We start from the raw sequence: 14284 nt of genomic DNA, 5'->3' as shown, positions 1-14284 counted from the left end.
AAATCCATATGAATGTATTTATTTTGCTCATCTTTTCCGTCTCATTAAAACAACGTATCTTGAGTGAGGGTATACGGTATATTGCAGTTTATTAAAGTTTTGTACAATATAGATACACGTACTATCATACACACCATGGTTGTACACACAGTTAATATCAGAAGACATCGTCAGTACACATGGTACAATATAACTGTCCGTGTACAGTACATCATTGAATGCTTTAAGAAAATAAATACAAAAGAGCAATACACTGTGACCAATAAGTAAAAACTACAACATGTTCTACAGTTTACGGCAATAATATATACAATAAATACGTAATTGTTTGTGCTGGATTGAAAAACGGTATCAGACTCGTATTACAGGAATTGAAAAGGGATCAAAGTAAGAATCGTGCAATACAAAACTAATTTACAAAAACAATCTTTTTTTGAAAAAAGTGACTAATTGCATATATTTGCAAATAAATTTCCTCTTCAGTAAACAAAGTCAGAAGAAGTCCCCCAACATCTATATATAATCCCACATTATTGCATCAGCTGACTGGCTAACAGGAAAACACAACCGGTCACGCTATTGTGATGACAATGACAAACATACACTGAACTAGAGTTTTCCCACAAAACATTGTCGTTTGGATGCTACAAAATGAATTGTACATTTCACATTTGTTTTTAAATCTAATGTGTGCGAGCCAGCTCTTCATGTACACTAAACAAATCATGTCCACACTTTAATGAGGTAGAGAAACGTGCAGATCTCTGCAAGTACAGTCCTTTAGTTATGCAGCACCACACACTACTACTGTGTAACATTTGGCCCAAAATTGATGAGCTGTTAGTTTTGCTAATGATCTAAATGAATGGCCAACAATTTGGAAGTGCTCGTCATCAATAAGCCTATTTGTTGGGTTATATTTTTGCTCCGCTTTGTTGTCATCTATTTGTTTTGTGTGACTCTTTGAACAATCGCAATGAAGCGAATGAGAATTAAAAAAAGCGTTGTAAAAATACATTTTTCTTTATCTTCTGCGCTTTAAACAGACAGAAGAGAAAACACACCTTAAATGTGCAAACCAATTACTCATTGCTCCAACAAGTCTTCAATAGCATCCCATTAATGTTCCTATTCTTAGATCCATCTGGAAACATGTCATCGAAAAGTCACGCCTCGATCAAACCATGTGTTTGAATGTTTTGAAGATGTTACAAAAGTAAAGAGGACGCTGTTACAAGAAAACAGTCACCGCTGATCATAACAATTACAGAGGCAGATCATATTTTAGGAATAAGTTTCACCGCATTTTGTAAAAATAAAAAAATAAAAACAGTGGCTTAAATAAATCAATATTTATTAAGAAATCTAACTTCAATTAAATTTTAAAATAATTTAGTTCTAAAATGGATATATAGAACATTTATATTAAGACTGTATTTAATTTTAAAAAAAGGCACAAACGTGTTTCTCCAGAAAAAAAAAAGCTTGGACCAAGAAAGCATAGAAATAGAAAATCCCTTTGAAATAGAAATGAGGTCATTATAAACCTGTAGATTAACTGTTTTTTAGGTGGAGGGAAGGCCCCCTGCTGCTACCAACACATCTGGCTAAATAAATGTCAAACTAGAGTCTAGTGTTGTAATGTTTAGCTCCTGACAAATTCCTGTTCGCCACAGTTAACCGTCCATAAAAAAAACCTGACAATCACACAATCTGTCAGGTTCACAGATTGGTCACAGAGTGTTGGTTCCACTATTACTGTGCTCACACAAACTCTGTGTTTCATGGCACTGAAATACCCAATCAGGTAAGAAACTTAAATCCCATACCATGCGTCCTAGTATAATATTGCAATCCTCTAACAGCAGTGTGGACACTGTCAGAAACGTGTGAGTATAACAGGCACTTCATTCTTCCATAAAGCTTGCATTTGTGAAGAGACGTCTGGCATCTCCTCTGGGCGTGTGTGGTCCCCAAAATACGGTTATTCCATCCAAGACAAAATCAAGTAATCCCAGTGGGGAAATCAAATCAAATCAAAAATGCCAGTATTCATAACTGGGAAAAATATTTCGTTGAAGCTAACTTGCCTGCCTTGAGATAAACAGACAGAAATGTCTCTAAAGTGATACTTAATTTAACTCGATCCCCCCGGTGTTAAGACAAATTGACAAATTGACAAAATTGAAATCAGATCTTGTCTGTAGTGTTTCCTGTCTTATTACCACAGCAAACCACACGACAGTTGATCATCTTAACGGCATAAAATTAGGCTATAAAGGCGCGCTGGAATTGCCTGCTGGTATACCACAACATGGCTGCTAGAACAATGCGTCTGCAAGGTCTCCGTTCTCTGAAGTTGTTCTGATTAAATCAATCACCACAGAATGATCTAACACAAATCGTAGACTGAGCAGTTCCTTCTTGACTGCGTGGAACTTGCTGGTGTCCTATAACACGGACAGTTCCACTTCCTCACACAGCAGAGGCTCCACCTCTGGGACGCTGAGAAGTTTGCTGCTTTTAGCCGCGTAGTTCTTCCTGTACATGATGAACTGGGCGGTCACCTGACTGGGTTAAGGCTCAAACAGAAACATAAAAGAGTTAAGCAGTATTAGCTTCTCTTAGACGAATTTAGCGTAATAACCGATTCCAGTTTTCCCTTGCAGGTATTATCAGAAGATAAGACAGATATGAGTCATCTCGTGGCTGAACTTGTGATTTGAAGGATACAAAGAAGTCAAGTATGAGGACTCCCAGGCTGCCGATGAGCCAGGCCAGATGTTTGATGATGAAGGTCTGTTTGGAGCCCTTCAGCGCAGGCAGGACCACGATGACGCTGAACCCGTACGTCCCATTGCCCATCATGGCCAGGGCGAACAACATGTAAGAGGTGCCCTCCGTGGACTGTCGCTGGAACTAGAACAAATAGAGATTACAGTGTTTCGTTGATGGACCCGAACAGCAGGACTTGTAGCTATCATTCCCTTAGCGTACGTATGTCAAAAAAACAAACACACACACACAGTCAGAGAAAAAGGAAAGGATCTGGTCCTACAGGTTTAACACAAGCCAGGTGTTTCACTCACAACAAGGGATTTACTTTCTGTGTACTTGTGCTCCAAACAGATACAGACGACCGTAACAAGAATGTTGTCATTTTATCTTTTTTTTTTTAAATCAACAAATATGGTGTTGTCTGTTGCATGGCTCTGGACACAGAAAAGAAGAGATCACACAGATTTCTAGTTTATTCTAAACATAGTAACTAACAACAGTGTCGTTCAGCACAAACAGCAGGAAGGATGTGAGTTCGGTCACTCCTGAGAGCATCCGTCCAATATTGCGAAACCAAAGAAACATATTAACCATTTTAACGTTGACTGAACAATGTTAGTAACCGGTTGATTATTACATGAGCTGGACCCAAACAATACCAGACAACCAGCTAGTGTTTGCCAGAGTACTACTAAAGGTAATCAAAAATAACTTATATATATATATATATATATATTTGTTTATTTGTTTTTGTTTCACCAAACTGGATGACACTAACTTGCCACTAGGAACGATATTGAGAAAAAGTTTTGGGCTTCTTGCTGAAAAAACAAGCACGTTTCAACTTGTGGGAATCTCCGCAGGGAAAATGCTTCTTAAATGATTTACAACAGTCGGGGTAAGTGTGCGTGTGCGTGTGCGTGTGCCATGAAGTTTCTCTGGCACCAGCAGCACACTCCCCTCTGGTGCTTAATATCTGCAGTCGAGCCAGGACGCTTCCCAAACACAACAGCGCCATTGTCTCTGACGTCTGGTTCTTATTTTGACACACATACTGTTATTCAACCTCCCTCTTCAAAACACACTCACAGTCCCTGTTAATAACTAACTGACACATAATAAGTTCAGTTTTACCTGAGAAAGCTTTCCAAGATCTCCCGTCAGGAGGGCGACTGCTCGCATGCGAACCAAACAAACTTCACTTTGCAACTGAAATCACATCCAACAAATTGCCACTTACATTTTTATAGAGCTGGGGGAAACGGGAGCTGAGGTAGAATATCGACGCCAGGTATCCACATACATAGCCAGTGATTTCCACCGATCTCGAGGTAGATGCACTCTGGCAAAGGACGAGGACACAGAGAGACGGGAGAGAGAGGTGAAAGGGGGCAAAATGTACGCAAGAAACAGTACGACCACAATCTATAGTCAAATGTGAATTAATGTGTCCAATCAACCTGAAAAAATCTGGACAAAAGCGACCCAAATTTGATTTACAAGCACCGTATTCTAAAATCCTACACACACACACACGGCACACAATCGACCTACCTGGGTGTCTAAAGTTGCACTATTGTCTACGATGAGTTTGGGTAAAGCCAGGAGAACTAACGTAGCAGCGCCACACCACATGAAGCACAGCCACTTCAACACAGGGCTTTCTAGAGCACTCACACAACACAAAGAACGGACAGTGAAGACATGCAAATACCCCCCCCCCCCCCCACCAACATGAGCTAACACTCCGGTAGTGTCTATACCGATTGTGTAACACTAGACAAGTGCAACAGATATGAGTCATTTCAATTTCCGCTGTATTACCGGCATAACAAGTACACAGTAGCTGCATAAAACAAAACTAATATGCATATATATATATATGCAGGGCTGTGTGCAGTCTCGGCATGAGTCATGAGGCAGTCATGTGCTTTTGGCTTCCATGGTAAGAACTCATCATAAGTAAGTAACACTCGGAACGGTATCCGTCATCTCTGGAGTTAGCAGGTGTCTGGCTGTCACGCAACGCAAATTCAAAGTGTATTGAGTCAACAGCAGGAAATACTTCCTGACTTTTAACTCAATGTCAGGGCTTACTTCTGCTGGAGCTGTTCTTGATCTTATAGTAGAGGAACTGGGAGATGAGAATCAGGTCGGTGAAGATGTAGAAGACCACAGTGACTACCTGAGAGAGAGACATGGTGAAAAATAAATAGTTGGTTCAAAACCCCAGAAACATTGTGCCTTTGAAATGTTTTTCCATATAAAGCTGCAGACAAAATGGTAAAAGTTATAGCACTATATGGTTTTTAGTTCTTCTGACAGTTTCAAGCGCAGCATTAGCAAAACAAATACAGATGTGTTCAAACACCTGCAGCAAAGCCTGAACACAGCTCGTCTGAGACGTGGTAACTCACCGGCTTCAGGGACAAGAAAGGAAATTAAATATGACTACAACTGAGGTCTGCCAGGGACTAACGACACCAGGGTGGATGGAGTTCACAGCACAGACACGTACACACTGAGGATGAGTGGCCATGTTCGTGTTTACCTGAATAGGGAGCTGGCTGGTGAGGTAGCAGCCTGCAAAGCTGGTCACATCTCCACTGAAGAGGAAGAAAAGAAAGCCGAAGGACATGGCCTCTTCCACTTTACCATTCCGATAGGCCTCGTAGACCTGCCTATAGATGGATGGATGGACAGATCAACGATAGATAGATGGATGGATGGATAGATGGATAGAGAGATGGATAAATAGATAGGATAAAATAAATCAGAAGCACTTTCAACCAGATTACTGGGTTGCACTTCAAAAAAAAGTAACACTTTAAATAATTTAGTTTAACATCACAGTCGTTGTGCCAAGGTTACTTACGGCAGAGTGGACAGCAGAAAGCAGAACATGGATATGAGACCTATCACCACGCTGCAGTACTCCCACACATTGTCCACGCACTCCTCCAACAGGTAGAGGATCCACGGCGTCCCGTTGACGCACACCGGCCGGCCCAGCGCCGGGGCCGTCCAGTTAGCCGCCACGTCCACACTCTTCCCGGGGAACCGCGCAGTGGCCATGGCGCTATGACAGGACCTGCAACGCAGCTGCAGGATCTGTCCTCCTCCTCCTCCTCCTCCTTCTGCTGCTGCTTCCAAATTGTGAGTAGATGTGTATTTACTCTGACAACAAAACCTAATCCCAAGGTAAACAAGTCCGACACACCTATTTCACAAAGTATATGCGTGAAGACTTGTTCTGTCATTTGACGAGCCTGGAAGAGAAACATCCCAAAAATCAGGTACAACACTGAACAAGTGAGACGCTTTATAGTTAATCCCAAATTAGTAATTCGGGAAATTTGATTGCATGTTTAGGGCCAATTTCGGCTTCATTTGCATTGAGTTTAGACACCGTCATTAAGGCTAATTTGCATCGAGGATGAGATGCTAACACATAAAAGATGGGATGAAATGTAGCTTCCGGTTACCGCTCAACTGACGAAATGGACTCCGTTATACCGCAGAGTGTTTACGGGTCTGGGTAGATGTTCCCCACCTCCTCGCACGTTTCCGTAAGCGATGTGTCTGGCCTTTGAAGAACATTATAGATTAGCTCCTAGCTTAATGTTATCCATTGCTGGTGGTCTCTAAGAGACAAGACATCCTGAATGACATTAAAACATCCGGTGAGGATTTTCAAAATAATTTCCGCATAACCCGTTATTTCTATACTGATGCGCAGATTGACAATAATGAGCATATATCATGATTTGTTTTTTATTAATGATGCTTTCCTGTATACTGTCTCATTTACACCTATGTTCAAATATGATGCAATTCCATGCAGTACTGCTACAATGAACAGTTTTGCCAAATCTAATTAAAAATAGAGACGTCAAAGTATGGAAACTATTTTATAAATTCATTTTTGTTTAGTCTGATAATTCCGAAGTTTCAAAATATGTTCTTTGAATTTGATAATGTGTACCCTCTGTGTGTGTACCAGCCTCTTTGCCAGTATTAAAGGTGACAAATCCTTCGCTTTTATTTTGAAAGCAAAAGTGCTTCTCAGGGTACATCCCAAGTCTTTTAATTGCATCCCCGTTTCCCTCACTTGGGTCCTTTCCTTGTGTCTTAGTCCCTCTCACCAGGGATGCATGGAGGAAACCATGCGAGGAGAGAGGAACGAGGAAATATGTTTTAAGAGACATGGGACGTCCTTTCCTCAGTTGCGTCACGTGAAGCGACGTCTGTTTCTGATGACGGAGGATCAGCTGATCACAGCTGTCAGTCGGCTTTAACAGCTGGAGAGACTTTTGAGAAGTTTGTGTCTGTTCACATGATCACTGTACTTAATAATAGTAACTAATAATACTAATAACTAATAAAGACACAGTAATCACCACTGTAGAGGTGTTTCTCTGTTAACAAACTGTGTCCTGTGTTCTGTTTATAAGCACAGGATCCATTTCTACCGGCGGAATGCGATCGTCTTATTTATGAATTATTTGCGTCTGTACGTTTTGAAATTCAGATTGTGACGTCGATATTAAATAACCCAGAATATGATTATTGTTTCTCTTAAATGATAAAACTCATCAAACCCGACAATCAGGAATGAACAGCCTCACGTGACTGAATGAAATGATGATAAATGATGTAAAAAGTGTTTCGTCTCTCCAGCTCTCTCTCTCTCTCTCTCTCTCTCTCTCTATATATATATATATATATATATATATATATATATATATATATATATATATATATATATATATATATATATATATATATATATATATATATTTATATATTGTTTCGTCTCTCGATAACAATGTTTAATATGTTTAAGACATACAGTGGACTTTTGGCCAGGCCTTTAGCTGACAAATGTAATATGGCCTTTACCTTTTCCTCTGCACCTTACCCTGCCAGTAGATTCATTGAGGCACTCATGCAAACATTAAACAGTATGTCTAAGCTGGGAAAAGAGATTAGGGATAATTTTGCTCTGGAATGCAGCCATGCAGTCATTAGGCCTCATTTACCCCCCTCTCAATCCTCACTGTGGTACCATGCTGCCTTAAGCGGTCCTTGTAAACTCCGAGACATCATAAGTATTAGTTTGCGAAAAGAAGAGCAAGGTTCACCCTGTAACAAAAAGTTAAATTTAATTCCAATCAATACAGAATTGCTGCTACAGGATAGCTACAGAAATTAAAAACGTGTAAATCAGAATCGGGTTTATTGAGGCCAGCTGCAGATGGGAAGAAACCTTTAATTGGTGCTGACTCTGATCATATTTACAGGTGTATTTAATAAAATCCTAAAACTTGATCTAAATTCCCATGAAACCTGGTGAAGTGTGTAACCAGCTGAGGAAAATCCATGCGCTACTTTGAAAGGTCTCAAATGTCACGCCAGGTGTACTTCCTATATTTCCAGAGAGCACTTGAAGGCAGCACCCCAACCTGTCCCCACCTCTATTCACCTGTTGAGCCGCGCGCCCTCGTCGACCGCACGATGGCGCGCTTTGCAATGGTGGATGACGAGGATGAATAAAAGGCTTGCTCCGTGGGAGAACTTGAAGCTGTGCAGGGGTAATGTGTGTTGCTATGTGCCGCTTCGAACCGAGGTCTGGACTTACTGAACGAAGCTCTGCAAGCTCCGGTGTCCGTGCGTCCTTCGTCCTGCACGGAGCAGGTAAGCTGTAGGTGTTAGGAATTGAATCAGGCTTTTTTTTTTTTTTTTCTTGTTGCGTGGTATTCTGTCAGAGACACAAACGCGTTGCCTGCTTTAAGGCATGAATGCCACACCGCATTCCCTGATGGTCGGGAAAGTTGACTGGATCAGGTGAAATCGTTCGTCAAAGCGCCGATGTGCCACCGTCTCTCCTCATCGCGCATCAAATGCATTTTACGCGTGAGACCTAAATACGAATACACAGCGGAGCACGCAGGTGGATGGGAGAGGTGTTTTCTGTGGGTTGTCGCCAAAAGGCACTGAATGCAATATATGGTTACTTGTTAATTATTGCTTATGCTGACTACACATATTGCCCTCATACGATAAACGGAGGTAAGAGTACAAGTGCGGCTCAGACACATATGGCACTTTATAGTGAAAAGTTTTAGGTTTGGCTGGAAACATTGAGGGATCCTGGGTAGTTATTTTACACCTGTTTTACTTCCATTCTCTCTCTCTCTCTCTCTCTCTCTCTCTCTCTCTCTCTCTCTCTCTCTCTCTGTTTCAGTTTAAATTCGGAGGAATATGTTCTTGGAGCTTGAAAGGCAAGTTCAGTCACATTACTCACATTTAGTCTGCATTTCTTCTCGTAATCTGTGTGTGTGTGTGCGCGCGCGCGTGCGCGTGTCTCTGCGTGGATATGTAGAGAGGAGGGACTCCTCAAGGTCAAGACTTCTAAGGCAGACATATCTTGATGTCCCAGGAAAGGAGGAGACTGTCCTGATTATTTTCATGCATTATTTCTATAATAAACGGATATAAAAATTCTCTTTTCACCTACATCGTGAAATTAATTTACTTTGTATACAATACTGTGGTATACTCCATTCAAAGCGTATTCGCAGCTTGCAATCCCTTCATTCGTGTTTTCATTTTTTCTCCTTTCTGGCCAAATCCGTCATGTGGAGGCTGCCAGTTCACAGAAACACACTGGAGCCCAAATTCGTTCACTTGCTTCTCTCCACACTGCAAAGACCAAATCAAATATTATAGCATTTTATTGTGTAATTTAGAACATATGCATTCATGTTGCCTTACACCAGACTCATAGTCTTTAATTTGATTCAGCATTTGACTTGGTTTCACAAAATGTACGCATGTTATCTTGGAATGAGGAATTATTGGATGACTAAACTGGAGTCATCTTCGCATTTCCTCGTTCTGATGGCATTTAGGTGAATTTCAGCTACAGGTCAAATTAGGTTGCGTATATATTTTTAGGGAAACAACTTGATTTATACATGTTTTCCAGGATATTCACTCTAATGCATAATAGGTTAAATCGCCCATCAAATCCACCTACTCGCACACGAGACAGGAAATCTAAATAAGGGTTTCGGATGCAAGATTTCTAAACTTAGAAACATATTAAACATGTATTGAGAATATTTGAACGCAGCTCACTTTTCTTTTAAGAATGAGCTCCTAATATTTGATGCACTGAATTTATTCCTTTAAGCCGACACTCCTGGGTCAGACCCGTATATGCTGAAACCAGAACATGCTTCCGTTCAGCTCTCTGAGTTTGGGCTCCTGAAGGCAACTAAATGAATAATGAATGCTTTAAAAAATGTGCGTGTATGTTAGCTGGCTGAGTGTGGCGATAATGCACTTCTCCTCTCTGCTGTGGAAATCCTCTCAGCGGTCGAGAGTCTCACGGCGCAGCAGAGCCAAACTTGAGAGCAAAGAGGATCTCTCCCCCCCCCCCCCCCCCCCCACTCCACACTTTTGGTTGGATTCAATGCTATTTGACACAGTTATGCCGACAGAGACTCAGACACACACACACGCACACACACTTACATCCACAAACACACATGGGAAGCCAATTCAAATCAGTCTATAAGGACCTTCTATTAGAAGGGGATCTTCTTTTTGTCATGTTTTTTCCCTGTCTGGGACTCAAATTCATTTCACCTTGGAATTCAGCATGGTGGGCCCCAAAATATGTTTTACTGTGACCAATCTGGGTTAAATCTGTGGCTGTATAAAGAAATCCTCTATACTTTATGTCTGATTCCCATACTGTAGCCTTTCAATAATAGCACTCCTTAGTAACTGAGCTGGAACGATACATTGATCAGTCCATCAGCAGGATAAAAGGCCACAAAGTCACATTGAACCGTTTTGAACTTACCTCTTTGGTATTCATAACATGTCTGCAGTCGGCAGTGTGACATCCATAAGTGGCACATTAAGTGTTCCTGTGGTCTGGTTCTGCTTTCTCTTATCGGATCCACAGCGACTGCTCTCAGGAGAGAAAGTGAGATATGCGCTCCCGGGCTTTACCCTTATTCTCAGTCTCTGTTTTCTCTCTCTGTCCCTCCATATGTCCCATTCTGTCTTTCTTTATCTCTCAGTGGCTCCGATGCGTCTTTACAGTAGCTATTTTCTCCAGCTCCTGTCATACTGTAATTCCCAATCGTTGCTCGGCAGCTGCATAACTGCAGGGCATAAATAATGGAGGACTTTCCCTTTGTCCCACACACACACACACATATAATACAGTAGACTCATACATTATGTTCCTATATGAGAAACCTAGGCGGTCTATGTTTCAAGAAGAGTTGCGGCAGGGTGGACCTATTTCCAGAGAAGTCCTCAGGGGATCTCTTCATAGCGACTTAGTCCTCTTACTTATTCATGAAATTCATGGCATCAGTTACATAACTGATTGGCCCAGTTATAGGGAATAACTACCAAGGCAACAAGCCTTAAATCATACCATTAGTATGGACAATGGATTTCTGCCCAGGACGTGACGGGGAGATATGACGGGAGACACAGTCTGGCATATTTCACCTGTTTGATGTGTGGAGGCCGTTTGGCATAAAAGATGAACATTTCTTTAGTTGTTGTCACACAGATACCAATTTTGGGACGTTCTAGTGGACTGGGATGCTTAACAGGTTTTTCAAGGAGTCCTGGAATGATTCCGATGTACTCAAAACCACCAGCAGGTTGATCGGATTAGAGCTGATGAACAATCAGTCGAGTCTGGTTCAAGCTCCTCCAATGTGAAGATTTGCTGGTTTCCTCAGTTTTTACATCACTGCACACTGAATATCTTCGGGGTTTGGACTTTTGGTTGAACAAAACTAAACGTAACTCTCAGTTTGAGGAATTTGCGACAGGTCATTTTCACCAGTTCACCATTTCACCATTTTTTTGCCTAAACGAGAAGTCGATTAATTGAGAAAATAATAGGCGGAGTAATTAAAACTGAACTTTTTATATATGTGTACTTAAGTCATATGGAAGTTTTACTGCACATGCTGGTGCAAGCTTTTCTCTTATCGGAAAGTAGAAAGTATGCTTCTTGTTTGCATATTGCCAGAAATGAACAAAACAAACACTGATTTGAGACAAAGTTAATATGCAATCTTTAGTATCGGTGAACGTTTACAGGATGTTTTGTCAAATGGTTCCTGACTGCAAAATGAAGGCCAGTTGGGCATCTTTAACTTTGTCTCAATGGTGTGAGATGAGGAATTTAAAATGTTTTCTTTTTTTTTTTTTTAAACATCTTTGCAACAGCGTTCAGGAAGCCTTTACTCCAAATCCCTTCTTCCCCATTCTTAAAATGTTGTGCATAAATAAAGACTGAAAGAAAGATACTCAGTCAGATATGAAGCAGCAATGTGGAGAAAACAGTGGAATGCAGGGCTTTTTTTCTTCAGTCTCTCCCTTTCACTCAGCTCCTTTCTAAAGTATTTGTGCGAGTGTGTGTTTGTGTGTGTGTGATGTCTTACAGGCCGAGCAGGTGCACATTACACAGAAGGATAGGGCCGACTGAGCAGAGGGAGGGAGGGGGGAGGGAGCTCTGTCTTATAGGTCATACAAAAGAGCCAGTGTTTTCTCCTTCACTCTCTCTCGGAGCGCTGAGAGAGAGAGAGAGAGAGAGAGAGAGAGAGAGAGAGAGAGAGAGAGAGAGAGAGAGAGAGAGAGAGAGAGAGAGAGAGAGAGAGAGAGAGAGAGAGAGAGAGAGAGAGAGAGAGAGAGAGAGAGAGAGAGAGAGAGAGAGAGAGAGAGAGAGAGAGAGAGAGAGAGAGAGAGAGAGAGAGAGGCCCTTCAGTCACATTGTCCTCACATAGCCCCCTCACCCTCTCACCCCCCGGCACCCTTCACCGAGTGGCCCATACACAGCTCTCCTGCAACATGTGGGTGCTTTTGCATTCAATTTGAATTTGTAATTTGAAGTATGACAGAACACACCAACAAGACGAAAAAAAGTAAAACTGCAACTCAAATGTGCTGTTCGGTTAATTGTGAAGTATTTAAAAAGTTAAGAATGTATCAGAAATAACAGGCGGGAACAAGCTACGGCAACTTTCTTTTACTGTGAACGTGTGTTTGAAGGCCGCATTCCTGAGCTTACTGAGCTGTAGCTGGGTGATTAATAGTAACTAGCTGATTGTTTAAGAACTGAAATTCCTCAGACCCATTTTTTTCCTCTGCTTTTATACACACACACACACACACACACACACACACACACACACACTGGCACCCAGTCACTCAGACAGGCTGTGACATAGTGAGAGCAGGAAAGGATAAGTAAATAAACACAACAGTTCACTCGCGAGGAGAGTGAGGATGGCATGTGTGCGTGTGTGTGCGTGTGTGTGTGTGTGTGTGTGAGAGAGTTATTGTGAGGCATTCAGGTAGAATAATGGAAGCTCAGTATGCGAGTTGTCTGCAGGTTACTCAGGGAATTCAGGACACAGAAACATTATCCACCTCTGGCTGTCTCTCTCTGGGTCTCTGTCAGCTCCTCTGTTGCTCTGTTGCTGTTCTCTTTCACTCTGAGTGTGACCGACTCTCATCCCTCCTTTTCTCCTGGTGTCTCGTTTCTTCTTCTCTGTTGTCTCTCTCAGATCCTCTATCCATCTATCTATCTATCTCCCCTGTCTCTGCTTTCTTTCTGAATTACTTTCTGAATTTTGTTTGAATCATCACCTCTCTAAAAACATCGTGAACTTTGTGAAGGTAGGATTTATTGCAGGACCGCATTGTTGCTATACTGTAGGTGTGCCTAATAAACTCACAGTCTTCTTGTGTCAAGGTTCAAGAATGCATGTATCCAATATACAAAAACATGCTGCAGGTAATTGATGTATGCTACCCCTTCAACACACACATACTGTACCTCCAACCATGCACAGAAATAGCTCTCATTGTTGCTTGTACAAGGATAATAGATATCTGTGTGTGTGTGTGACAGATAAATCGCTTTGCTCTGTGTTTATGGTCGTTTTGTTGTTTTGGCCCCAGCAGCCTGGCTCGGACCAATAAGAATTCCTGATGTGGTATCCTGGCAGTGGGCGGGTTCTCTATGGCCATCACCGACTTGGCAGGAGAGACAACGGTCCCCCGAGTGCTCCGCTTTGTGCCGTCCTTTGGTCTAGCATTGGGCTCGTTCCAATCTGACTTTTCAGAGAAACGATGTGCGATGACGTCCGATCGTCGAGAAAAGCGGATGCAGCAAGAAGACAATGACACAGATACATATGCTTAGCTGCTCATCCTCTGAAAGGAGGCAGCAGACAAACAGGGTGGCTGCTTTGAAGAACGTGTGTGTGTGTGTGTGTGTGTGTGTGTGTGTGTGTGTGTGTGTGTGTGTGTGTGTGTGTGTGTGTGTGTGTGTGTGTGTGTGTGTGTGTGTGTGTGTGTGTGTGTGTGTGTGTGTGTGTGTGTGTGTGTGTGTGTGTGTGTGTGTGTGTGTGTGTGTGTGTGTGTGTTAAGTTTTTATATGGGAGGACAGATA

At 41.9% G+C, this 14284-nt stretch overlaps 1 protein-coding gene across 2 annotated transcripts; it reads right to left on the bottom strand.

Annotated features, from left to right (window-relative positions):
- Nucleotides 1-72: 72 nt before the first annotated feature.
- LOC142959204 (lysosomal amino acid transporter 1 homolog) lies at nt 73-6466 on the bottom strand. 2 transcript variants are annotated; one of them, XM_076100414.1, is made up of 8 exons: nt 6264-6466; nt 5654-6047; nt 5330-5459; nt 4876-4963; nt 4333-4442; nt 4019-4120; nt 2734-2919; nt 73-2567 (listed from the first exon to the last, which is right to left on the bottom strand). In XM_076100414.1, the coding sequence occupies exons 2-8, from the start codon at nt 5851-5853 to the stop codon at nt 2451-2453; spliced, it is 933 nt and encodes a 310-aa protein (XP_075956529.1). In that variant the 5' UTR covers nt 5854-6047; nt 6264-6466; the 3' UTR covers nt 73-2450. The 2 variants fall into 2 exon arrangements, with proteins under 2 accessions (XP_075956529.1, XP_075956528.1); XM_076100413.1 differs by having other exon boundaries at nt 5654-6466.
- Nucleotides 6467-14284: the final 7818 nt, after the last annotated feature.

This window comes from Anarhichas minor, unplaced genomic scaffold (assembly GCF_050575085.1).
Source record: "Anarhichas minor isolate MPS153535 unplaced genomic scaffold, ASM5057508v1 ptg000026l, whole genome shotgun sequence".
Lineage (NCBI taxonomy): Eukaryota > Metazoa > Chordata > Actinopteri > Perciformes > Anarhichadidae > Anarhichas > Anarhichas minor.
This window is presented reverse-complemented; position numbering and strand designations above follow the sequence as displayed.